This window comes from Furipterus horrens, unplaced genomic scaffold, assembly GCF_987537825.1.
Source record: "Furipterus horrens unplaced genomic scaffold, mFurHor1.1.pri manual_scaffold_3, whole genome shotgun sequence".
NCBI classification, from domain to species: domain Eukaryota; kingdom Metazoa; phylum Chordata; class Mammalia; order Chiroptera; family Furipteridae; genus Furipterus; species Furipterus horrens.
This window is the reverse complement of record NW_028327173.1, coordinates 103,090,941-103,118,524: the sequence shown is the minus strand read 5'-3', so window position 1 is coordinate 103,118,524 and position 27,584 is coordinate 103,090,941. Positions and strand designations below refer to the sequence as shown.

Genomic DNA, 27,584 nt, shown 5'->3' with positions numbered 1-27,584 from the left:
ATGTCAGCCCCATGACCATGCTGACTCTCAGAACACCCTCCCCACAAAGCTCTGCCACCATGGGTCGAAGTTCTATGCAGGTCACTCCAGCTCCTGTATCTCCACCTCCTGGACCTCCCCTCCAGGTCTCACAACTTAGGCTCCTTGACATCTACAGGCTTTGGCACTTTTCTTGGTGTGTGCTCGTTTTCCATAAACATAAATTCAGTGATGATCATGGAGCCATCTATCACAATGTTAGAAATCAATTAATAAAATGAGCTGGTGTCAATGTTTTCCTTTACTACAATTTCAGAAAATGAAAAACCTCTCTCCACTACTGAATTTTTCCATGGATGTTCGTTAATCTTTTTGTATTAGCTGTGTGCAACCCTGGCTGATGGCAGCAGTAAGTGGTAGCATGGTGCAGGAGGGCTGGGAGTCTTTGGACTTCAGCCGCCACGAGCTGGACCATTACCAGTAACATTATGATCATAATTACCTGCCCTTCCTCAGAGCCTTTTATCCTCAAATTCCCATTGTGTCTTATAAACATTAATTAATCAATCTCAAAACATCTCTTAGAGAAGCCACAAAATTAAGTTTCAAAATTAAGCCTCCTGTAAAAAGTTCCTTTCATGAACATATTCTGTCACGCTCCAGAAGCCACCTGTGGTTGAGAAGCAGGAAGCCACACTGGGACCACAGTGCTTCTGCTCCCAGGTGGGGAAGTAAGTCTGCATGTGGCCTCATAAAGGTGACAGGCTCCAGGTCAGTCCTCCTGCAGGTTTCTGACATTTAGACTCAGTGTTGCCCCAAGAAGGAATATATCTGCCAAGAAGGACTCCTTGTGGTTAACTTGGCACAAATTCATAACCACAGTTTAGCAGCCATTGCTGACAGAGGCATCTCACTCACTCTGCATTTCAGGGAAAATCTGAAGGTTGAACTTTATCTTCCTGCACTGTGCACCTGCTGGCTGAGTCAATCTTTATAATGGAGTTCCTGGTATTGTATTTCGACTACTGGGCTGACCCTGCCCCATCCAACTGAAACTACCAAGCTATAACTTTAATTGCATCTTTACTAACCAATCAGAGCTGCTCCATAACAACCAATCAGAACATGTGAAGGCCGCCAATCAGCACAATGCTATTTGGACCAGACTGTGCAAATTTGGATTCCTCATTTGCATAAAAGTGAATAAATCAGGGACTAGGATAGGGACGTTTTCTATAAAAACTGGCCTGCCCTTTTCTTGGTGGACGCACCTTTGGTTTCCACTAGAGGCTGCTTCTCCGGGTTTTGCAAACTGTTTACCTGAAGAGAGTTTCTCCTTTTACCACACCCCGTGCTGGGGACTACTGATGGCATTAGATTGCTGGCAGAGACCTTTTGTTGATACTACTATTAGTTGTTCCTCTTCTTACCTCCACCTCCAACTGCATTCTTCTCACCCAGGCTGTGACTGTCTGTTCCTGACATGGGAGTCCTTCAGGGCCAGCCTTGTTCATACCTGCATTCCTCGTAGTATCTTGTGCTAGGTACTGAAGTGGGAAGGTTCTAGGCAAGTATTGACTGAAAAAGTGAATGAGACCAAGTTTTTCTCTATAGAAGGTGAAAGTGTTGAGACTGACAGAAGATCCAAGGGCATTTTGTACATCTTTCAGCCCTTTTCAAACAGTAGAACCATAGCTACGCCCATCCTGGTTAACACCCTGGTGCTGAGCTCCATTTTGGATGAAGACCCACAGCCACCCGGGTGTGTGTAAGACACTTGGGCTTAGAACTGGGCAACTATTGGGTCTCTGGGGCCTGCACCCTGGGATCTGTCAGCTCCCTTCTATAGACGTGCAAGCACCTTTTTTGGGCAGGCTGAGTGGGCATCTCTCTCAGATTCCCACAAGGCTCTGATGGCTGCTGCTGCATCTCCTGTCCTAACTGTGTGTGTGTACCAATTTGTGTAACATTTTAAATAACTTAGTTGAAGAAACAATATTGAAAGGCTATAATTTAAAAAAAACAATGTTGGCTTCAGGAGGTTGTTATAAAATCGTGAGTGTTAAATACATCACACATTTCCTAGCACCTATTGCACAGAAAATTTTTAAATATTAGGTTTTTCTCTTTAGGACTAACTTCAACTCCTCATGGTTTAGTTTACCTCCATAACTCTCATACCCTGTTTCTTCTAGCAACTTGAAGCTGGGTGTTCATTTAGGGAGCTGTGCCCTACTAAAGATTATCACGTCCCTTGGTCTTGCTATAAAGGTCTAATTTTCTACTCTTTGAATTCTATTTTGTCTTTTCCTTAGATTCTTTTTCCTTTCTGCTTTTCTTCTAGGGTTGATTAAGGTGAGTAACCCAAGACAAGACCCAGTTTAAATGTGGCCTCTAGAGTCTTCAAAAATTTCCTTTTTCTTAGGGCTCCTAAGCTTATGCTGGATGCCACTGAGCTCTTTGGTGCTCCCTCTGACTACTACAATGTCAGGATGTAGAAGCCACCACTGTATCCTCTGCCCCTGTCCTTCAACCATTCTCAAATATCTTGTCTGCAGGGAATGGACGTGGTGAGCAGCCAGCCAGCAGGAGCTTCTCCAATGGGTCACATGATGCTCTAGGAGAAGTTATGAAATTTCACCTCTTCTCTCATCCTCTTCTCATGTTTTGTTTCCTGGTCCTCCCACACAAGCCTTTCTCAACAGGAAAGCCCCATGTACTCCTCATTGTTCAGCCAGTGTCTAGGCCATGTACTGATACACAACAGAGATAGCGAAGACTGAGGAGAGAGTGCTTGCCAAAACCACAAGGGTGGAGCAGGCCAAGGCAACCTGTGGTGTCAGGAAGACAAATGAGAGGCAGTCTGTATCTGCAGCCTGGGGACTACAGGGATTTGGGAATGAAAACAGCCTTTCATGGACCTGGGAGCACCAACTTGCCAAAGCTCCTTGTAATCCCTCTTTGTGACATAGCATGAAAGTTTCATTTTGTTCTCAAAACCTAGAGCATGTAACAGGAGGTGGGAGGTTGTTGGGGCCCTGTCCCAGTAAGCATTGAAACTGTGCTTATTAGAACCAGTATGAGGAGGCTGGGGACTAGAGATAAAGTAGGGGTCTTCTATTTCCATGGCCTTAGGGTTGGGAGTGACTTACTTGAAGTCATATCACAGCACAGAGCCAAACTGGACATTGACTATACATTTTCATATCCATGGAATAACGGGAGGGTGCACCAAGATGTGTGCTGATATGTGTCTCCTGCACAATACCCTTCCAGGCCTCACCTTGCCCGGGGTACTGAAGACAAAATGTAGAAGAAGGAGATCACTGTTCTCATGGAGCAGGGAGGGAATTACTTAAGATTTCAGAGCTAGAAAGAGCCTTTTAAGAGTACAGATGCTAGCATCCCCACTAATTCTATAGATGGTTGTCTTTATCTTTTGAAGACTTCTAGAGGTAGGGCGCTCATGATCATTCCATTGTCGAACTTCTTTCTGGTAAATGTAATGGGACCAAGCAAATTGTCTTCATTGCCATAGAGCAGCCTTTCTAGTGGTTGAGCTGGCACTTGTCTACGGGACAGACCACTTACTGCATTGGTCCCACTGCTTGTCCTTTATAGCTAGAACATCTCTGTGGGTCTAATTAAGAAGGAAATAGGTTGCTCAAAGTGCATAATCATTGTCCCTTTGAGATCATCTGGAATAAAATGTGGCTGAGTCTCACAGACCACTGTGGGCATACACACGGATCTGAAACCCAGCTGGGTCACAGCCAGCAGTGCTGATGGTCCAACTCCATCTTGCACCCTTCCTCTTCTTCCTCCATAGAGCTGCCTTACTAGGGGATCCTATCTGGACCAGTTTCTTTCACACCATTATGGTAGGTGACTTCCATATCCAACCTGAGCGTGGTACCTGTTTATCTATCTGCATGTTAGATACATTGGTCTGGATGTCACAACAACTTCAAATTTCACACATGCCTCCTCCATCTTTCCTCCACCTCCCCACCAAAATTCTTCTTCTTCTTGTATTCCACATCTTAGCAAATGGCATCACTATCCACAAAGCTAGCCAAGGCAGACATCTTAGTGTCCTCTTCACAACCTCTTTACCCAAATCCCACATGCATTCAGCCTGCAACTCCAGTCTCTATCTTCCAACAAGTTCTCGAATTTCTCCTCTCCCTCAAACTTCCAATGCTTCCGCTTTGCCCTAGTCCTCACAACTTCCCATCTTATCCCTGTTCCTCAGGCTCCCGTCTCTTTCCTATTCAACAATTTTTATCTTCACTGCTGCCAAGAGGGTCATCCTAAGGTACAGCCTGATTATGTCCTACACAAGCTTAGATGTCTACATAGTAACATGCATCAGCATCAGACTGAAGACTTGAGTCCTCAGCATAGTTTTCCAGAGTCCTTTCCAACTGGCCTCTCTTCCCCTCACTAGTTTCTCCACACCCAGCTGCATGTACACGCTTCGTCACAGGGACTCATATCTTCACATCCTCAGACTGCTCATCCCTTGGGGCTTCAGCTGGAGCATTTAAACCTGGAGAGCTCTGTTCCACTTCTGAGTCATCCCAGTGTCACCCTGAGAAATATTCTAAGACCCCCTCCTGACCCCAGCACAGAATAATGGCCCTTGCTTGACTTCTAGAATATTGTGGGTGCCTACCACACTGCAGTCACTGATATTCGTGTCTTTCTCCTCCACTGAAAAGAGAGGAACCACCAGGTCTTTCCTCTTTGACTCACTAGTACTTACCTTGTAGACTCTTGATTCAAGGCTTACTAAAATAAATGTGAGAACTGTTATGTTAGGTTGTGAATGTCAGGTCAGATTCTCACACTGACAGGCTCTCAAAATAAGTTGAGGTTTTGCAAGAAGGGTTATTTTCTTTCCAAGCTGAGCATGGCAACAGAGTATGCTTTTCCTCAGCATATCTGTAGTTAATCCATGAAACTCTACACTTCTTTCATGAATTATGTATCTGCATCAATAAAAAACAATCAAGGTAAAGTTCCAGAAATTATCTAAGTTATCAGAGGCTGATTCTGGCCACCTAAATTCAAGATCCTATTAAATTTCTCCCACTCAAGCACAGTGTTCACAGAGCAGTTCCTTGACAGATGTTTGTACCATTGGGTGGGAATGCATTGATTCTGCTTTTTCCGACACCTTCCTTCTGGTGGGGCCTCCACAACACAATAACCTCAACAACTAAGTTAAAGAGCACCTAGCGATAGAACTTTTATTTAGTCATATTTTCTTAGAGAATAGCTTAATATCTTCCCTCATTATGGCTACCAGTTTTTTTTTTGCATGTTGAAAAATAAGATTCTGCAATAAGCTTCCCTAGCTTTCTTTGTTCATTTGAAAACCATATTTGAATCATACATTGTGTCAGGGAAATTGACATGGGGTTGTCCCTCAGATATTTGGGTATGTAGGTCTGTAGCTCAGGAGGTAGGTTTGAACTGAGGACAGAAAACTAGGGAGATTGGAGGGGGGTGCAAATCACCAGCAGAGAGATGGTGCTGGAAACCATGGGAATATCTTCGCGGTAACAAATTTGAACTAAGGTTAATTTCTGTGAATTTAAAATATCTTCTTATTTTAAAGAGTTATTCACTTTCAATCTGTTCTTAAACTGGTGGGACTTTCTGCCTTTTTTGTACTTCCTTTTTCTTATAGACTAATGCCCAGTGTTTTCACTTGCATAAACTCTAATTTTCTTCTTCCTCTCAATTCAATACAGTGAGATGGCAGGTACACAAGAAGATTGTAAAATACAGTGCACTATACGAAATGATGACCAACACCATCACCTCCACCATGGCTGCCTCCACTGTCACTGCCTCCATCATCATCACCAGTACCACCACCTCTACCACCTCTATTGCCTCTTGATCACTGGGCATTAGTCTATAAGAAAAAAAAAGTACAAAAAAGGCAGAAAGTCCCACCAATTTATCAGCTCTTTAGCTTTCAGCATGGCTTTTGGTCTCTGTGTAATCCTTGCAAGCATTATGTTGTGTGGCCACTAGAAGGAAGCAGCAGCAATGACAGAAGCTTGGTGGTGTTTACTGGGTGTCTAGGTTGTATTTTCCTTATCTCAAGCAGAACTTGCTAATGTGTCCTGCCTGTATCAAGGAAGATTTTATCTTTCTGTTTTTCAGGTAAATTGCATTTGCACTTTGCTTTTTTGGAAATACTTTGATATATAACAATACTGTGGTGGAATTATAGGCATCATACGACAAATATTCTTATCCATGGCTTTTACTCTCAGTTTTCCACAGTGTAATAAAAATATTTAAAATAATACTTTTGTACAGAATTTTCACTATTTATTTTTTCTCCAAAGCATTACACATTGTTTCGTCAACAAATTTGTTTGATTTGGGTAATCAGAAGATATCACTATGACTGATGTTTACTTAAAGGACACAGAAGCTGAACCTGAGTGAGCTGCCTGTTTGTGATGCCATGCTTCCTTATTCCAAGCATGTGCCCTCCTCTCTGCCAAGTTACCCCTCACAGAACAGAACAAACAGCAGGAGTGACACTACAGTGTAGGCATGAGGTGCTCATATTCCCAGGGGTCCTCACCAATGGGACACTAAGGGCTTTCTGCAGAATATGTCCAGGGGTGTGGCTTGGAGCACCACATTCTTACCCAGGGAGACAAGGCCCACACTCAGCATCATTTTCCATGTCCCCCGGCATCAACACGGTGGCCCGGAAGAAGCCTTCACAGTCTTTGTGGCGCCTGCATATCTGGTAGCCTCCTTTGGAAAACTTCTCTGCTGGGCAGGGGATACAGCCATAGTCCTCATCTTTGGTGCCATAGCCACAGGACTGGCCAAGGAAGAGGACAGAGGACACAGGTGAGTACAGTGGTCGTGCCTGCCATGACCAGACCTGTGGTCCTTTGGGTATGCCAGATGCGTTAGGCACACCAGGTACACTGGGCACTGACTTAGCTTAGGAATCACATGTAGAGCAACACAAGGTAGGGTGAAAACACCCTGTGAAGGAGGGAGGGTTCACCAGGCCCAGACAGGGGAGGGGCGCTGTGGTCTGGCAGCTGGGCAGGGGGCCTTACCAGATATGGTTCCTCCCCAGGCCCACACTGGGGACACTCATGGCACATCCCCGTGGTCTGGTTGTAGTACTCATTCTCACCACAATTGGAGTATTCTGCTCTGGCGGAGCACATCAGAGACACCTGCCACACACACACACACAAAAACGGGTAGTTTGGCTTCCGTGCCTTCTTGAAGACACATGGTTACTTGGGGTCAGTGCCCAGACAGCCCCAAGGCTGGGTGAGGAGGGATCCTTGATGGTGGGATCCCCGCTCAGTCAGTACTCATTTGGTGCCCCATCTCCAGGAACTTTAGCTAATAAACTGGGCCGGCCACCCTGCCTCCACGGTCTGGTCTCACTCCTGCCTCCCCTTTTCCCACCCATCCCACTTTCAAGGCCTGATCCAGACTCTCGTCACCTATGAAAGTTTTCTTTTATTCTTTCCAAACTCATGGATGAGGCAGCTCCTTCCCCCAGCCTCTAGAACATTCAGTCACATGGTGCCTCTCCCCACCTGAGGAGGAGCCCTGTGATGAAGGCCTGGGTCTTTCTCATTTGTGTGGCCCATTAGTGTAGTTCCTCACACAGGCTTGGCTGTGTATATCACAATGAAAATAGGCATTTTAGGACATTTCTATCCATGAAACCCTATAAAGGGAGCCACCAACCAGGGAAGTCTAATTTGAACCCTGGGCACTGTTCAGGGCATTGCAACTCAGTGAAGGTTGTTCTCATTTTACAGCCATGTAAAATGAGGCATAAGAGGCCAAAGAGCCTGCCCCAGGCAGAGTGGCTGGTGAAGGACACAGACTAATAGGCGCTCCCATTGGAATCTCCACCAGGGCCACCGTGAGTACTCTCTGGGTCAAGGGTGCAGTGTGAGCAGGGTAGGTGCTGTGACCCACTTACCAGCAGAACAGGGAGCCATGGCATCTCTTTGTAGTCTCCCACGTGGGCCATCCTCTCCCACAGGTTCACCTAAAAGACACACTTCATCAGCAGCAGTGGCCTTCAGGGCCTGAGGGCTGCTCCAGGGCTGACTGTCCATGGCCTTACCCTGCCACTACCCTGGGTCCCGCTGCTTTCCTTGCATCCCACTGGGTCTGAGGGACCTCCCAGCAAGCAGAGTGAATAACAGATATGCCCTAAAAGGCAGATTTAAACTGAGCCCCAGGTCCCTTGGACTGACTCACTCCATCACTGTACTCCCAGCATCACCCTGTCCCTGGAAAAGAGCTCCAGAGAAGAGAGACCAGAGCACACTGAAGGCCACAAGCTGATGCCAGGAAATGACCAATTGTTTCATCTGCTGGGAGAGTCTAAAGAACCCCGGCATATGTGCCCCAGGATAGTGCTGATCCCCTGGCTCCAGAAAAGACTTGGAGGTAATGCCTTCTCTCTACTCTCCTTCCAGCTTTCCCAGCTCCTCTGTGAAGGTCATACATCAAGCTGATTGGGAGAATTTATCAGTTCAACCCCTTAACTTTATAGTTGAGACAACTGAAGCCCAGAGAGGTTAATGACAGAGATGGCTACAGCTCAGGCATTCAGATGCTTCCCCCCAACGACTAAATTAATGCACTGCCTTGATGGAAGAGGTGTTATTTTTAACCTTTCCACTTTTAGAATGGGACGCATATGTTTCCAAGTTAAAGCAATTTTACCTGGGAGCCTGGCTATACAAAGAGATAATGTGCTCACTTGAGCACCTAAACCCCCCAGATGCCACGCACTGGGTTACTGTTATCTTGCTTTGACAGAGGGGATGAATGAGTGATAAAACAGCATGTTGAGTTATGTGAGGAACCTTCAGACCATGAGTCACCTGTGAATAATGCTCTTATTCTCAGTGAGCCTTCATTGTTCCCAAGTACAACCCAAAAATGACTATACAGGAACACAGAGTAGGAAACTGATAAATGGGAAATCCAATTTGTTTGTTTGTTTGTTTTTAGGAGAAAAGAACTGAACTTTGTCTTTATAATACAGCATCCTAAAGGCATGAGTGAGAAAAGCAGCCAAAAGATTATTTATTGGAAATAGGAAGCTAAGTTTGAGAAAGAGGAAGGGCCGAAGCAAGCCAGGAGTTGGGGAAAATCAGGAGCCAGTTAGTGGGGTAGCCGGGTTGGGCTGGTGCTGAGGACAAGTAAATGAGTGAACAGACATGATCTTCTTTTCTAATTCGCCCCCTCCCCTAGGACTTAGCACCTTGCTCAGTAAGATTTGGGGGAGAATGCATATTTAGCAGAAGCGCCTAACATACATATGTAGCAAGAGGCCAGGGAGGGACAAATCCGAAGAGCTTTGAGTCCATCGGCCTCTCAGCTTCAGCCTCCTTTCCAGGGAACATGTGGCTCTGGCTCCCCTCAAGTTCAGGATGCCTGTCCGACCCCAATGCCCACCCCTACACCCTCGCTCCTGCCCCTGCAGAAGCACCAACCACCCAAACTTGCCATAAGAAGAGGTTGGGGTAAAATCAAGCTTTAGCTATCCTGCTTACTTATCATTACAGCTAACAAAAAATCTAGTGGATCATTGTTCAGGGTTGATACAGGAATAAATCACACAGACTGCCCATGTTTGTATTTGTAAAACTTTCTGTATACACAGAAGCAGGTCTGGAGTAACATCCACTGCATTTTCAACAAAGATTTTTAGGCAAAAAGTGAAATTGTGGGGGTGAATAAGAATTGAGGGAAGGTATGGGGAACATTCCCTTTTTACACAGCTCCTATCATCAGAGAGATTTAGAAGAGTACGTGTGAACTTTGTGATCAGGTAGAAAGACAATGAAGGCATTTTGTGGGGGAAGAAGTGCATCTCTCCTCGGAGGACAGTATAGGGAAGGACCTCCCAGGGGGTCTGGATCTTTCCCAGGATCTTTCCCTCATTGACACTGTTACCTTGGACTATAGTCTCACCTGGTGAATAACATCAGCTGGCCCTTGAAAAGGTGACGTTTCAGGAATTTCTTGAAGAGATACAAAAGCTGCCTTTTTGCACTTTCCAGCACACTGTCTTGCAATTCAGCACCACATTTATGTTTGAAAGACACTAAATAGATGAAGGTGAGATTAGGCCACCCAGACATCCCACAGTGAAATCCTGGGTGCTTTCCTTCTAACAAGGAGCAAGCTGGGGTAGGTAGGGTGGGAAGCAGCAGGAGGCCTGACCTGCAGTCTCACCAGGTGGGTAGTGCAAAGGCCAGAGGCTCTCCCAAGGTAAGCTGATGCTTGAAGGATTTCCAAGAACATCACACAGGGGTTCTAATTTAATTGACATCTAATCATAGCTGACCCTTGGAGGGCTTCCCCAGAAAAAAACAAGAAGGGCTGGCCACAGTGTCAACAGGAGCATTCATTGAAAGGTTCTTTAAAGATGTTCCCAGGCTAACGGAAGGAGACAGAAAAGAAAAACAAACAAATACACAATGCCAAACAAAAAGTTTGTGGTTTTGGATACATTTCTGTTATTATTACCAATGCTCCAAGAAGGCAAGTCAGGTCAGGGAAGGAAGCTGAAGGCAGCACTCTCTTTAGGATTTCATTCCTGAGGTCTGACGGGCCTTTGAAGAATGCAGTTATTTCTCAGGAAGGAGTCCAGCAAGCTGGTGGGTTACTCCTAGTCATCACCTCCTGGTTGTTTTGCTTTGGAATGCCCAAACCCCTATGAAGGGCAGGGCAGGGCAGGCAGGATAGGGCTACTGCCCACCAGCTGCAGAGGTCAGAGTGGGAGGAGCTGAGCAGGTGCCCTGCAGCCTGACAGGAGTTCTGTGCGCTTCCTGAGAGTAAAGGGGAAATGGGTGTGGGGCAACCCAAAACTCTCTTCCCATAGCTCGATACACAAAGCTGCTACTAACTTCATGAAATTGGTAAATAGTCTAGTTCAGGAGTCTGCAGTCAGGGGTGCGGCCTACAGGTGAATCCAGCCGTTACCTGATCCTGAAAACACATTGCCATGGCACCTCTCATGGTCTCATGCCTGTGGCTACTGTCATGGCAACACGGAGACCCTGTGGCTAAGCTCAGATCACCCTGTCCTAATTGACTACTTCTCCTTCCTCTTGTTAACTCTTTACTTCTCTGCCTTTCTCAACACTATTTTGACCTAAAATAACAACACAACAATTAAAACAACAGCTTATGAATATGGAACTCTTAAGCCCTGCCCAGGCACAACCCCTATTTGATTCTCAACAATGGTCTGTGAGCTCTACATCAGGCTCAGTGGGGAGAACAGATTTGAACTATATGCCCATTTAGAGAGATAATATGTTGCTGGAGTGATTGGTGTATTTTGTATCTGTGCCATCCTTTGACCTCAGCCAGGGAATCCCGGACCTGCTGTTAACCAAATAGGGAGAAAAAGTGTACTGATTAAAAGCAAGAGCTAAATGAATCACATCTTGCTTGTGCAAGTTATGTTGTCTCTTGGCGGCTTGGTAAAATGGGCATAACAAGAATGCTCACCTCACACGAGAAAGGGAGGCCCAATGGTCCCCCAACTCAAACCTGGCCTCTCCTTCTGTTGCCACCTTCTCAGTCCCACCCTGTGCATTTCTAGCATGAGGTTTTCCTGTAACAACATTCTGTTATGGTAAGTCTTTGGCCAACACCAGGCAGTCTGATCTCTGGAAACCTAGGCTGGGGATGGTGCTCTGGGAACAGCTACTGGTGTTGGGTTCCAAATCCTCCAGTGCTCTCAGGGGTACTGTAGGCACCATGCAGATTTGCCTGAGCTGAGCACTTCCGGGGCCCTGTCCTCCCCACTCTCTAACCCCTGGCCACCAATCCCCATAGCCCTTTCTAACTCTAGAACTGAGGAAGAAAAGCAAAACAGTTTTATTCCAAATGTGTAAAGCTTCTCTTACAAGCTATGGGAAGTAAGAATCAATCAGGAAACAATTGGAAAAATACTTGGGTCTAAAATATGAAGTTGGGCATCCATCAAGAAATCTTTCCATGGGCCTCAAGTCTACAGCACAGATTAGCATCTGACAAAACCTGCTCTGGGGCAAGGTGGGCACTGGGCACAAAAAAAGATTCATGGTAGCTCACAGAGAGTGGCTGTCAGCAGGCTTGTGGTTTGTTAAAACCTTAGAGGGCTGGAGTTGAGATATAGTAACTGTGTAGCGTTTTGCTTACATCCATTCAAAAATATGAAGCATCTCCAATCTGGCCCAATCTGGGCTGACGTAGAGCTCACAAGAATGAGGCTCAGCGCCAGGTGACTGGAAACTGAAGAGAGCCAGATGGTCACCTACAGTTTGGGGGCTGGATGTATAGGATGCTTAGGTGTGTGGGACAAGGGGGCATGAGCTGGACTGGAGTGCCGAGCATAAGGCCAGATGAAGCTGAGAGGTTGCAATGGGCCTTGTGCAGAAGCTGTGCACTGGAGCTGAGTGGCAGGGACCAACTCTCTACTGCAGAGAAAGAAGGGGAGACATAGAAGAAATAAACATCATAATGTGATGTATTACCAAGGTAATTGAGATAAAAGTTAAATGAAATAACATTTATACTTACTACATGAAATGTACTATGACCCGTTCTGTCTTATTACTTTTTTCCATTAAAAATGGTGGTAGTTGCAGCACATGAAATTGATTTCATAACCCATTATTGGGACATGATTTGCAATCTGAAAACCACTGCCTACGGAAGAAAGGAGGGTGGAAGCCTGTTAGGAGATGATGGTGTCAGTGATGACAGAGAATGGAAGCTGGCCCAGGTTTCCATGAAGCATCTGAGGCTGCTACGGAGCAGAAAGCAGAGGCAAGTAGGGGGTGTTGGAGATGGTGGACATATTCAGGGGCCTGGAGGATATACAAGAGGAGGCAGCCTATATGAGTGGAGCTGAGGAGAAAGATTTGTGTAAGTGAGAGACCAGGTTGTCACAGTATTCAGGCGCCTTAGGATCTAATGGGCTAGCTGCCTGAAAAGCCACAGGGCCCCCCCTTCCTCTTGTTCTGGATGAAGACCTGCTCATTCATGAAATAGAGGTCCTGGTCTAGGCTTAGGTAGGGGAAGAGAGAAACACAAGAGTGCCCGTCCTCATATAGCTTCCTTTCTCTCAACAGAAACACGCTAGGTTGACTGCCACCGGATCACGGGCTCCAAGCAGAGCCCTTCCATAGCTCATGAAAAAGCCAGGGTTTAAGCAGATGGAAGCATGTCCTTCTGGGTCCATGGAATTAGTGGCCAAAAGACACCACATCTGGCAAAATGATAGCGAATGCTTGCAACTTCTCTGTAAGTTTGATACTATTTCAAAGAAAAAGTAAAAAAAGTGGCACCATATTTTAACACGCAGCTAAGTTGTATCTAAAACTAATCAAGGGCCCTGGCTGGTGTGGCTCAGTGGATTGAGTGTTGGCCTGTGAACCAAAAGTCACCATTTTGATTCCCAGTCAGGGCACAGGCCTGGGTTGCGAGCCAGGTTCCCAGTTGGAGGCATGCGAGAAGCAACCTATCAATATATCTCTTGCACATTGATGTTTCTCTCCCTCTCTTTCTCCCTCCCTTCCCCTCTCTCTAAAAACAAATAAATAAAATATTAAAAAAACACTAACCCCTTGGGGTGAAGAAAAGCCTTGCTTATTTGGAAATAAATTGTTCCTCTCCAGCTCATCTAGAGAGGACAAAAAGCGAGGCTGCTGCTTTCAGCTCCATGTGAAGGACGGTGTGAGCAGAGGGGCCGTGGGAACCTGCAGGACTGCAATACCCCCAGCTCCACCCCAGAAGCTCTTAGTAGCACAGGCACTCCAGACAGACCTTCCACTCCATCACTGCACCTCTGGCATTGGGTCTCAAATCTGGATGGAAGGCACATGGTCTCTACAGACAAGCTATGCTAACCTTCTTCCTAAGGCTTTGTCAACAACACTACTGTGGTCAGTCTCTCCCTGAAGCTCACAGCCTCATTCCCTAATCTCCTCAGCCTCTTCCGTTGGCTGTACCAGTGCCCATCTTCCTCCTCACTAACATTTCTTGCCAGCTCAGTACTTTCAAGGCACTGTACAGCCTGGGTTAATTCATTGAGTCCTCACCGCTTTCTTGCAGGTAGGCACTCCTAAAACTCATGTAAGTGAATGAGCACCAGGTCACCTGGGATGTAGATGCAGCTTTTTAGTCAAAGGGTAGGGAAAAGTCTGCAGGGACTGTGGAGTCCATTGGGGGTGGCTTTCAGGAGATTCATTTTCTTGATGGTCCCACGACTTTCTCTAGAGGCAGCATGCATTCTTTTCTATAAAAACACTATGATGCAGCCCCTCCCTAACCAAGTGATTGCTGTGACAAAAGGTGACTCCAGTGTGACAGCAGTCTAAAAGTAACAGATGAAAGTGTTCCTAGCAAACAAATCACAGTGGCTACCATGTGGGAATAACTCGGATTGTGGGAGAGGGGTTGACTTCCTTAGTTCAGTTACTGTGAAGATAGCAGGGAGTTACTACTATATTCATGAGCAGCTTAGAAAGAACAACAATGCTTTCTTCTTTAAGAGTATCTGACAGTTTTCAACACACTTTTGTCTTGCATGGGTTCCTAGGAGGGTCAGTGAGATAGTGAGACTGCCACATTCCAAGAGGCAGCTCAGGATGGTCACATGGCTTCTTCCCAATCAGAGCTTGGAAGCTCCAGGCATGAAGCCTGCTCTTGGCATGCAGCCCTGACCAGAGCCCATAGCAGTCTTCCCAGGAGATGACCTCTTGCCTTGCTGAAGGCTTGCTCAGAAGCTTGCTATGATATTTCTAATCCATGGAGAAGACCCCAGGAAGAGTAGAAGGATCTTGCACGTATGTGTGTGAGAATTATGAGCAGTAGCCTTGCCTTGCGGACTGGATAATTGTTAACACATGTGATGTGAGAGGAACCACTGTCAAGGGGAAGTAAGAGGTTATTGCTAGCTCACTCCTTCGCAGCTATTGCTGAGCCTGTGACTCCAGAGGGTTGGGAATGGAAAGAGGGGCAAACTGTTTTTCCTTCACAGCACCCTAGCGCAGACTTGACCTATTCTTCCCAAGTATAGAGTTTGGCTGGATATTCAGACAAAGCTGAAATGAAGGTAAAATCAGAGAACAATAGCTATGCGGCCTTGCTGCCCGAAGTGCGGTCTGGGGCCCAGCAGCTTTAGCATCACCTGGGAGCTTGTGAGCAATGCTGTCTTTCAGGCCCTCCTGACCTGCTGCATCAGAGTCTGCTTTCCAGCCAGGTCCCTTGATGCTCTGTGCACATGGGAAAGTTTGTCAAGTCTGAGCTAGGCAACCCTCTAATAGCATCTTACTTGTAGTCCTGTTTAATTCCCTCTTGCAGATCCAGGCAGTTTTTTTTCCCTGGGTCTCTCCCTACTTAAGTTCTGACCTCTCCCAAGGAACCAGTGCTGGCTTTAGCACCACCCCATGGAGCACTGTGCACTGGACACTGTGATCCCTTTGCTGCCATCTGCTACTTCATTCATTCACCATCCACCCAGCAGTTTGCAGGGCTGCTGCTGTTCTATAAGTGAAGACCCTGGGGCCAGCGAGAGACGGACAAGATCCCTTCCCTATATGACCTTTATATGACACTGAACACAAAATTATACAAAGTTTGGGCTAATTCCTGCATTTTAAAGGCCCACTCCCTGGGCTTTAGTCTCCTTCTGGGAGGCTTGCCTCCTGGAATGGCCTTACTCTCACAGGGGTGGCCGTGCCTCAGTGAGCACTTGGAATCATGGCCGCTTCTAGGCCACAGATGTACACAACAGCAGGAAGGACGTAATTCTCTGTGGTCATTATCACCTTGGGAATTTGAAGGGTGACCACATGGGCGCTGGGTGGCTTCACGTTCTTTGGTCCAACTGGGCCATCCCTTGGCTCCATCTGATCACCCTTGAATAAGGTGATGCTGTCTCTCCTCAAAAGGCTTCTCTCTAGGAAGGCAAGTTTAAATGACAGAGCCATACCTTAGTACCGACCATCCCCAATCTGTGGGAAGGGATGGAGGCAAAGAGACTGTGAGAAGCCTTTGCCGGAATGAGGCCTTCAGAGTTACCTTTTAAAATGTGTATAGGTAGTGCTCCCTCTGACTTTGGCCCCTTCCCTCTTCCAGTGTGCTCTGTTGCCAGAGGGTACTCAGAGGTGATGCCAGTCAGCTGTGCTCCCTCATCCTTACCTGACTGCAGTGACTAGGGACAGAGGCCCCACCAGCCCCCTGGGAAGCACAGTGATACCTTTGGGGTGGCGCACATCACGTAAGAGGAGACAGGAGAAGTCTGTGGCCGGCCCTCCCTGGTTCTCAGTGCAAGTTCTTTGTGCAAAGAGGTGGTGCCCTGGCAGCTGTCTGCGTTCTAGAAAGGCAGCCATGTAAGCTAGTTCCTTGCTCCCTGCTGTGGGGTAGCTGAGGATATGAGTCCTCCACCTCAGAGAACAGGTGGCTGCCTGGCCGGCAGCCATAAGGAGTGAGGAAAACAGCCTGTCTCTGGAGTCCCAGCCTTCCCTAGGCCCCTGTGTTTATCACGACCCTGTAGCACTCTCACACACTACCAGGGCTCCGTCCCTGCTGCCACTGCTCCTCCCTCGCTGTGTAAGTGGTTCCAAAGCTGGAGGCGTGCTGCAGTTGCTTTTGCACCGATCAGGTACCAATGGTGCACTCCCCTGCAATGTGAGTAAGAAATGGCATGTCCACTCTGCTGGTCTTCTGCATGGTTTTTTTTGAATATCATGAACACATAAGCAGCTCCATGGCTTGGAGCTCTTGTGTTACAATTGGTGTCATGAACAGGATACTCCAAAAATACCTCTGTTGAGTGGACTGCATGTGACAACATGCCAGGTGGGGGAGCTCCATGGGGAATACCAGGAATAGTGGGGGTAATCCTGAGAATAGCAGAGGTGATGCATCAGTACTGGGGGCATGTCTCCAATGCTCCTGTGGGTCTCATAGAACATTTAAAGGTGCCAGAGGACCTATGGGGGGAAAAGGAAGAAGCCACTGAGGTTAAAGTAAGGCAGTTAGAGAGTAAGTTCCAACTAGAGAGAAAAATGAGGAGATAATATTCTAAGGCTAGTCCCACTCCCTTCCCGAACTATTGCCTTTGCTTTAAATTCTGTGCTTGTTTCTGTTTTGAAAGGAGCAGCTTAGGTCACATTTTATACTAATTAAAATTATTTTGCTAAAGGTCTAGTAAATGGAGTAAGATCTTTAATGTACAAGGTCTTATGTTGTTACATCATAAGAAGTCCACTCAGAAAGGATTTGAATTGACAGTTTAAAGAGGGGAAAAGATCTTACTCCTCTCTCAGACAGTAAAACTTGGAAAGAAAAGAAAAACAAAAGTCTTTTAAACACTCTGAATTCTCCTTCTGTAGGCTCAGGAGCTGCAGTCCTGGGAATAAGTTCAGGGCTGATATCTCCCCCACCTCTTCTTCAGCCTCTGCAAAAGTTTTCAAGGACACTAGATAATAAAACAATGCAGTTTTGAGCACACTACAGGAATGCAATAATCACTGATAATAAAAATGTGGGTAAATTTGCCAATGGGAAAAAACAAACTGGTTCTGAAAATTATGAAATGTATTCATGAATTAGTCGATCTAAAAGAATGTTACTTACTTTTGTCACTCAAAATTAAAAATTCTAATTAACTTGAGAAAGAATATATAGTTTTAGTAATAAAAAGTGTAAGTTATGGCAATATGTTTTGAAGGAAATAGAATTAAAGGTAAATTGTTCTAATTTCTGGATGCATTAAAAGGGCAAATTAAAAGATACTAGGAAAATTGGAGAGGGCCTGTGCAAGTTGAAGAAGGATTCTGTAGAGGGAAGAAGCAAAAAGACAAACAAATGAGAAAATCTTATGCTTTCTCTATAAAAAGTTAGTAATTCAAATTATGTGTGTAGTCTTTATGTGCTTGGTCTTCATGTGTATGGTCTTTAGGTGATATGTGTTTGTCTGTGTGTTATGTGTGGTGGCATAATTAGGGTGTAATACTTTATTGGCTTAAAGAAAGTAAAAACATATAAATTAAGTAGGATCTTGTGGTCTGGATAAACTGTTTGATGTGCAAACTAGTTTTAAGTTTAATTAATGTTTTTTGAAATTATTACCATAAAAAATGTGTTATTTTATAAAAAGTGTATGTTACCTCTTTGGTTAAAATTTTTTGACTCCCTTCCCAAAGTTGAAAGTTTAAGAGACTTTTTTTTTCCTTCTTTTTAAAATCAAGTATACTTCATTGATTATGTTGTTACAGTAGACCCAACTTCCTCTCCTTTGCTTCCCTCTGCCCAGCACCCTGCCCCCCAGGAATCCCACTCCCCTCAGTTCACGTCCATGGGTCGTGCATATAAGTTCTTTGGCTTCACCCTTTCCTATATCATTCTTAACATGCCCCTTTCTATTTTGTACCAACGATTATGCGTCTTAGTCCTTGCACCATTTCCCCATTTCTCCCCCTCCCCACTCTCAGCTGATAGCCCTCCAAATGATCCCCATACCTATGATTCTGTTCCTATTCTGGTTTGCTTAGTTGGATTTTGTTTTGAATTTTTAGATTCAGTTGTTGATAGTTCTGAGTTTGTTGTCATTTTACTGTTCATAGTTTTGATCTTCTTTTTCTTAAGTAAGTCCCTTTGACATTTCATATAATAATGGCTTGGTGATGATGAACTCCTTTAGCTTCACCTTGTCTGGGAAGAACTTCATCTGCCCTTCCATTCCAGATGACAGCTTTGCTGGATAGAGTAATCTTGGTTGTAGATTGCTTTTCATCACATTGAATACTGCTTGCCAGTCCTTTCCTGCCTTCAAAGTGTCCTCTGAGAAATCAGCTGATAGTCCTTTGGCACCCTTCTGTAGGCAACTCTCCGTCTCTCTCTTGCTGCCCCCAGGACTCTGTCTTTATCTTTCACCTTTGGCATCTCAAATATGACGCATCCTGGTGTGGTTCCCTCTGGGTCCAGCTTGCTTGGGACCCTCCGTGCTTCCCATACCTGTATGTCTATCTCCTTCACAAAATTTGGGAAGTTTCCCTCACTTTTTTCAATTCTTGCTTCCTCATTCTGCAATTCTTGCTTCCTCATTGATTTGAATCCAGATTTTCTTCTTTTCACCATTGGTTTTGTGTGGATTTTCCTTTGTTTTACTTAGCATAGCCTTCACTTCTTCTCTTATGCGTTTGCTGTACTCAAGCATATCTGTCAAGCCTGTGAGCATCTTTATCACCAGTGTTTTGAATTCTTCCTCTCTTAGGTTGTCTATCTCCTGATCTGTGAGGTTAGCTATCTCCTCGTTACTTAGTTCTCCCACTGGAACCTTGATCCATTTCCCCTTCTGTGCCGTCCTTCTCTGTCTCCTCATTCTGACAGGCTCCTGTGTTTGTCTCTGTGTCCCAGGTAGAGCTGTTGCTCCTGTTATATTGTAAGGGGCAGGGCCTTAGGGATTCGTCAGTATAGGGTGACCTGTTTCACCACGTTGTGGTGCTGTATGTGGGGGACTGGTTTGAGAGGGAACACTGCTGCCTGCCCAGCACTCGCCCCTTTTCCAGGCACTTCTCCCTCTTCCGCACTAGACTGGCGCCCCTCTAGCTGCTACCCTGGCTGTCGTTCCCAGAGTGGGTCGGTCTGCGGATGTTCTAGGGCCGTGGGGGCCCTTTAAACAAGCGGACTCTGCTGAGACCGGCAGTTTCTGCCTCCACCCCAACCCACACTGGTTTGCAGTCAGAAGCAATGAGGCTTGATTTTTCTCGGTGCTGGGACCGTGAGCTGCGAGGTCCAGCGTGGAGCTTGGAACACTCTCCAGGTATCCCTCCTGACTTTTAAAAATGTGTGGCTGTGCTTTCTGTCAGCCTGTTGCTGCTGCTGCCACTGCCACCACCACACCGCGTCCTCTCTGCCCTGGCTCCGCCCCTCCCACCCATCTGGATGAGTATTTTTTTCTTCATATCTTTGTTTGCTGGACTTCCATGAAGTTTGATTTTCTGGAACTTCTGGTTGTTTCTACTTTTGAAGTAGTTGTATTCCTTCTTAGTTGTGGAGGGAGACACAGTGTGTCTGTCTATGCCTCCACCTTGGCTGGAAGTCTCTAAGTTTAAGAGACTTTTTAACCGATAAATGACTTTGAGTTATTCCGGTGGGCCCCTGGAACCTCAATGGTTTGCTCTTTTAGGAAAGAGAAGGTTCAGTGCGCTTAAAAGATGGTGTCAGTGGGAGGAGGAAGGAAGATGGAAGCATAGGTAGAAACATTTTGCACCCTCCCACAACCATAAGGATTATAACTGACTCAAAGCAAAAAAACAAAAAGACAAACAACCAGAACTTCCAAAAAATCAAACTGTATGAAAGTCCAACAACCAAAGATATAAAGAAGAAATATTCACTCAGATGGGTATGAGGAGTGGAGACAAGAAGCAGGGGTGGAGAGGGTGTGGTGTGGCAGAGGTGAGGTGGCGGCAGCAGTGGCAAGCAGCGACTCTGGCCAGCAGGACAAGCAGTCCCACATTCGTGTGTTGAGGATAAAAGCCAGGAGGAACACCTGAGGAGCAATCCCAGCCCAAAACTAGAAGGCACAGCTCATGGTTCCAGTGCTGGGAAAATAAAGCTTCTGATTATGAAAACAAGTGAGGGTTAGGGTGGCAGAAGAAACTGCCCATCTCTTAAGAGAGATTTTTTAGAGGGCCCCCATGGTCCTAGAATGTATGCAAACCCACCCACTCTGGGAACCATCACCAGGGCAACAGCTAGAGAGGCGCCAGTTGCATACGGAAAGTGGGTGAAGTGACTGGAAAAGAGGCGAGTGTTGAGCAAGTTGCATTGTCCCTTCTCTGACCTCTCCCCCACATAAAGCACCACAAAGCAGTGAAATGGGTCGCCCTGTACTGATGAATATGTAAGGCTTTTCCCCGTACAACATAATAGGTGCAGCAGCTCCACCTACTACACAGAAGCAAACACAGGGAGGCTGTCAAATTGAGGAGATAAAGAAGTATGGCCCAAATGAAAGAACAGATCAAAACTCCAGAAAAAGAACTAAGTGAAAAGGAGATAGCCAACCTATCAGATGTAGAGTTCAAAACACTGGTGATAATGATGCTCAGAGAAATGATTGAATATGGCAAACACATAAAGGAAGAAATGAAGGCTACACTAAGTGAAATAAAGAAAAATCCACATGGAGCCAATAGTGAGGGGAAGGAAGCTGGGATTCAAGTCAATGAATTGGAACATAAGGAAGAAGTAAACAGCTAGCCAGTACAAAATGAAGGAATAGAATTTAAAAAAATGAGGAGGGGATAAAAAGGCTCTGAGACATCTCCAAAAGTGCCAACATCCAAAAGCATAGGGGTGCCAGAAGGAGAAGAAGAAGAGCAAGAAATTGAAAACTTATTTGAAAAAATAATGAAAGAAAACTTTCCTATTGGGAAGGAATTTGTCAAAGGAAACAGACACACACATCCAGGAAGCATAGAGAGTCCCAACCAAGTAGGACCCAAAGAGGACCACACCAAGGCACATCATAATAAAAATGCCAAAGGCTAAAGATAAAGAGAGAATCTTAAAAGCAGCAAGAGAAAAAAAGAGTTACCTACAAAGGAGTTCCCATAAGACTACCAGATGATTTCTCAAAAGAAACTTTGCAGTCAAGAAGGGACTGGCAAGGGATTTTTGGCCAAGATGGAGGCATAGATAGACACGCTGCATCTTCCTCACAACTGAGAAAGAATTCACAACCGCTTCAAAACTAAACAAACAAACAATGCAGAAAATCGAAACTACAGGGAAGTTCAGCAAAGAAATAAAGAAGAAATATTCAGCCAGAAAGATAAGAGGGGTGGAGCCAGGATGGAGAGGATGAGGTACAGTGCAGCAGGAGTGGCTGTGGGGGCAGTGCTTGGTGACAGTAGCTGGTGGGTGCAGCTAGCAGGACAGTGACTGTAGCTGCGGTGAAAAGCACTTCATACATTTTAAACCTGGGAAGTGATCCCAGACCAGACCATGCAGCTTGTGGTTCCAGCGCAGGAGAAAATAGAGCCATGTTGCTTCTAACTGTGAAAACCAGTGCGGGACTGGGGCAAAGGAAGAAACTACTGGTCTCTCAATGGAGGCAGCTTGCTTAGAACAGGAAGGGGAGAATGCCTGGAAAAGGGGTGAGAGCAGGACAACTGGCATTGTTCCCTCTCAAACCCCTTCCCCACATACAGCACAACAACGCAGTGAAGTGGGTCACCAGCACTGACAAATATCTAAGGCTCTGCCCCTTTACAATGTAACAGGTGTGAGAGCTCTACCTAAGACATAGAGACAAATAAACACAGGAGCCTGTAGAGATGAGGAGACAGAGAAGTATAGTCCCAAAAGGGGAAGAGATCAAGGTTCCAGTGGGAGAACTAAGTGATGAAGAGATAGCCAACCTCACAGAAGTAGAATTTAAAACACTGGTGATAAAGATGCTCACAGGCTTGACAGATATACTTAAGTACAGCAAACGCATAAGGGAAGAAGTGAAAATTATGCTAAATGAAACAAAGGAAAGCCCACACAAAACCAATGATAAAGGGAAGGAAACTAGGGTTCAAATCAATGATTTGGAACATAAGGAAGAAAAAAGCAATCGACCAGTACAGAATAACGAAACAAGAATTGAAAAAAGTGAGGAAAGACTTAGAAACATCTGGGATAGCTTTGAGTGTGCCAACATTCAAATCATAGGGATGCCAAAAGCAGAAGAGGAAAAGCAAGAAATTAAAAAATTATGTGAAAAAATAATGAAGAAAAACTTCTCTAATTTGTTAAAGAAAATAGACATACAGGTCCAGGAAGCACAGAGAGTCCCAAACAAACTGACCCAGGGAGGACCACACCAAGACATAACATAAACAAAATGCCAAAGGTTAAGGATAAAGAGAGACTCTTAAAAGCAGCAAGAGAAAAGAGGAGAATTACCTACAAAGGGATACCTGTAAGACTACCAGTTGATTTCCCAAAAGAAACTTTGCAGACAAGAAGGGACTGGCAGGAAATATTCCAAGTGATGAGAGGCAAGGACCTACAATCAAGATTACTCTATCCAGTAAAGCTGTCATTTAGAATGAAAGGACAGAGAAAGTGCTTCCCAGACAAGGTAAAGCTGAAGGAGTTCATCATCACCAAGTCACTATTATATAAAATGTTAAAGGGACTTATCTAAGAAAAAGAAGTTCAAAACCATGAACATTAAAATGACAACAAAACCACAACTATCAATAACAGAATCTAAAAAATAAAAACAAAAACAAACTAAGCAGACAACCAGTGTAGGAACTTAATTATAGGTATGGGGAACATGTGGAGGGTTATCAGCTGGGAGGGGGAAAGGAGAGAACGGGAGAAGAGGTGCAGGGGTTAAGAAGCATAACTGATAGGTACAAAATAGACAGGGGTGTGTTAAGAATAGTATAGGAAATGGAGAAGCCAAAGAACTTATATGACCCATGGACATGAACTAAGTGGGGAGGGATTGCTGGAGGGAAAGGGGTACCAGGTAAAAGGAGGCAAGGGGAAATGGGACAACTATAATAGCATAATCAATAAAGTATGCTTTAAATAAAGAAAAGAGAAGCTTTTGAACCAATAGGCCTATTTAATAAGCTTAAAGTACACAGGAAGCTTTGTCAAATAACTAATAAGTATATTCTATTTGTATACACATATTTTTATCATTAAAGTAGATGGTCTAGAGATTATATAAGTATACTTACATTTTTAATTTTAGTTATCCTTTTAAAATTTATGCTATTTATATGTTTTAAATATTTTATTTTTTTCTTTTGATTTAATCCTTATTGTATTTTTTCTGTTACGATTTAGTCCCCTAATATACCCCTCCACCCAGAAATCACCACACTGTTGTCCATATCCTTGAGTCCTTTTTCCTTTTTGCTCAATCCCTCCATCCTCTAGCCTTCCCCCCAACAGTGGTCATCCTGCTTTCCATCTTTGAGTCTATCTCCATTTTCCTTGTTAGTTCAGTTTGTCCATTAGATTCCACATTTGAGTGAAATTAAATGGTATTTGTGTTTCTCTGATTGGCTTATTTCACTTAGCATAATGTTCTCCAGGTTCATTCATACTGTCATAATGGCTAAAATTTTATTCTTTTTTATGGTTGAGCAGTATCCAATTGTGTAAATGCCCCATACTTATTTTATCCATCCATATCTTGGCGATTGTAAATAACACTGAAATGAACATAGGAGTGCTTGTGTTCTTTAGAATTAATGTTTTGGGTTACTTCAGATGGATTTCAAGAAGTTAGGGAGCTGGGGCAAAAGGCAGATCTATTTTTAATATTTTGAGATATCTACATACTGCTTTCCACAGTAGCTGCACCAATCTGCATTCCCACCAACATTGCAAAAAAGGCCCCTTTGGCCATTTCCTTGTCAGCACTTCTTGTTTATTAATTTACTGATTATGGCCATTCTGACAGGTGTGAGGTGATACCTCATTGTGGATTTAATTTACATTTATGTGATTAGCGATGTTGAGCATCTTTTCATGTCTATTGGCCATCTGTATGTCATCTTTGGAGACATGTCTATTCAGGTCCTTTGCTCATTTGTTAATTGAGTTTTGTTTTGTTTTGTTTTGGTGTTGAGTTTGTAAGCTCTTTACAAATTTTGGATACTAACCCCTTATCAGATTCGTTGGTGAATATATTCTCCCATTCTGTGGGTTGTCTTTTTATTTTGTTGGTGATTTTCTTTGCTATAAAAAAAACTTTTTAGTTTGATGTAATCCCATTTGTGTATTTTTTCTTTCTTTTTTCCCTTGCCTGGGGAGATATATCTGAGTAAATATTGCTACAAACAATGTCTGAGATTTTGCTGTCTGTTTTCTTCTATGATTTTCATGGTTTCAGGTCTAACATTTAATCTATTATGAATTTGTTCTTGTGTGTGACATAAGGTGGTCTAGTTTCATTTTCCTGCATGAATCTGTCCAATTTTTTCCAACACCACGTATTGAATAAAGTACCTTTAGTCCATTGTATATGCTTGATTTCTCTCCCAAATATTAATTGACTATAAAGGTTTGGGTTTATTTCTGGGCTCTCTATTCTGTTCCATAAATGTGACTGTTTTTATGCCAGTACCATGCTATTTTGATTACTATGGCCTTATAGTATAGTTTGATATTAGGTAGTGTGATTCCTCCAACTTTGTTTTTTCTTAGAATTGCTGTTGCTATGTGGGGCCTTTTGTGATTCCAAATAAATTTTTGAAATATGTGTTCTAGTTCTGTGAAAAACATCTATGGAATCTTGATAAAAATTGTGTTGAATCTAGAGATTGCTTTGGGTAGTATGGACATTTTAATGATGTTAACTCATCCTCTCCATGAACACGGTATGTGCTTCCACTTATTTGTGTCTTCTTCAATTCTATCTTCAGTGTCTTATAATTTTCTGAGTACAAGTCTTTTATATCCTTGATTAGGCTTGTCTTGGTATTTTATTCTTTTTGAAGCAACTGTGAGATTGTTTCCTTAATTTCCTTTTCTGTTAATTTGTTATTGGCTTATAAAAATGCAACTGATTTCTGGATATTAATTTTGTATCCTGCTACTTCGCTGAACTAATTTACCAGTTCTAGGAGTTTCTTGGTGGAATCTTTGGGATTCTCTATGTACAGTATCATATCATCTGCAAATAAAGGCTGTTTATTCTTCCTTTCCAATTTAGATGCCTTTTATTGCTTCTTCTTGTCTGATTGCTGTGGCTATGACTTCCACCGCTATGTTGAATAAGAGAGGTGAGAGCAGACATTTCTGTCTTGTTCCTGATTTAAGAGCAATGCTTCTAGTTTTTGCCCATTGAGTATGATGCTGGCAGTGGCTTTGTCATATATGGCCTCAGTATGTTCCCTCTAATTCCACTTTGCTGAGTGTTTTTATCATAAATGGGTGCTGGATTTTATCAAATGCTTTTTCTGCATCTATAGATAAGATCTATAAGATGTGGTTTTTATCCTTTATTTATGTGGTGAACAACATTTATTGATTGCAAATGTTGTACCAGACTTGCATTCCCAGAATAAATCCAACTTGATCATGGTGTATGATCTTTTTGATGCCTTGCTGAATTGGGTTTGGTAATATTTTGTTAAGGATTTTAGCGTCTATGCTCATCAGGGATATAGGCCTATAATTTTATTTTTTTGTAGTGTCTGGTTTGGGAACTAGGATAATGCTGGCCTCGTAAAATGAGTTTGGGAGCCTTTCTTCCTCTTGAATTTTTTGAAATAGTTTGAGAGGAAGAGGAGTTCATTCTTCCCAGAATGTTTGGTAAAATTCACATGTGAAGCCATCCAGTCCAGAGCTTTGGTTTGTTGGGAGTTTTTCAATTACTGCTTCAATTTCACTAGGTGTAATCGGTCTATTCAGATTCCCTCATTCTTCCTGATTTAGTTTTGGAAGATTGTATGTTTCTAGGAATTTATCCATTTTTTCCATGTTGCCCAATTTGTTGGCATATTGTTTTTTTCTCCTCTTTCATTTCTTATTTCATTTATTTGGGTCCTCTCTCTGTTTCTCTTGATGAGTCTGGTTAAAGGTTTGTCAATCTTGTTTATCTTTTCAAAGAACCAGCTCTTGGATTCATTGATCATTTGCATCTTTTTAATGACTGTTTCTTTTACTCCTGCTCTGATCTTTATTATTTCCATCTTTCTACTCACTTTGTTCTTTTTCAAATTCCTTTAAGTGTAAAGTTAGATTGTTTATTTGAGTTGTTTCTTTTCTTTTCTTTTTGAGATGGGCCTGTAATATTATGAATTTCCCTCTTAGGATTGCTTTCCCAGTGTCCCACAGATTTTGCATTGTTGTGCCCTCATGTTCATTCATCTCAAGGTATCTTTTGATTTCCTCCTTGATCTCATTGTTGAGCCATTCATTTTTAATGACATGTTATTTAGCTTCCATGTCTTTGTGTGTTTTTCAGTATTTTCCTTGTGATTGATTTTAGTTACATAGTATTGTGGTCAGAGAAGATGCTTGATATGATTTCCATCTTCTTAAATTTAATGAGGGTTGTTTTGTGTCTTAACACGTGGTCTATCCTGGAAAATGTTCCATGTGCATATGTCAGGTATGTATATTCTGCTGCTTTGGGGTGAAATGCTCTGTAGATATCAATTAAATACATTTAATCTGGTGTGTTGTTAAAGACCAATGTCTCCTTGTTGATTTTCTGCCTGGAATATTTAGCCATTAAAGTTAATGAGTGTTAAAATTCCCAGCTATGACTGCATTTCTATTGATCTCTCCCTTTATGTCAATCAAGATTTGAATCACATATTTGAATGCGTAAATGTTTACTAAGGTTATATACTCTTGTTGGATTGTTATCTTTATCATTATGTAGTGTCCTTCTTTGTCTCTTACTATAGTATTGGTTTTAAAGTCTATTTTTTCAGATATAAGTACTGATACACCCACTTTTTTCCATTTGCATGAAATATATTTTTCCATCTATTTACTTTTAGTCTGTGTGT

The 27,584-nt window shown here is 43.7% G+C and overlaps 1 protein-coding gene across 1 annotated transcript in view; it reads right to left on the bottom strand.

Moving 5' to 3' along the window:
- The window catches only part of EDAR (ectodysplasin A receptor), a 40,296-nt gene extending 32,249 nt beyond the window's left edge, over positions 1-8,047 (bottom strand). The window contains 3 exon segments of the mRNA XM_090271785.1: positions 6,663-6,844; positions 7,092-7,214; positions 7,985-8,047. Coding sequence (XP_090127911.1) covers positions 6,663-6,844; positions 7,092-7,214; positions 7,985-8,035 — 356 coding nt within the window. The 5' untranslated portion in view covers positions 8,036-8,047.
- Between the last annotated feature and the right edge of the window lie 19,537 nt (positions 8,048-27,584).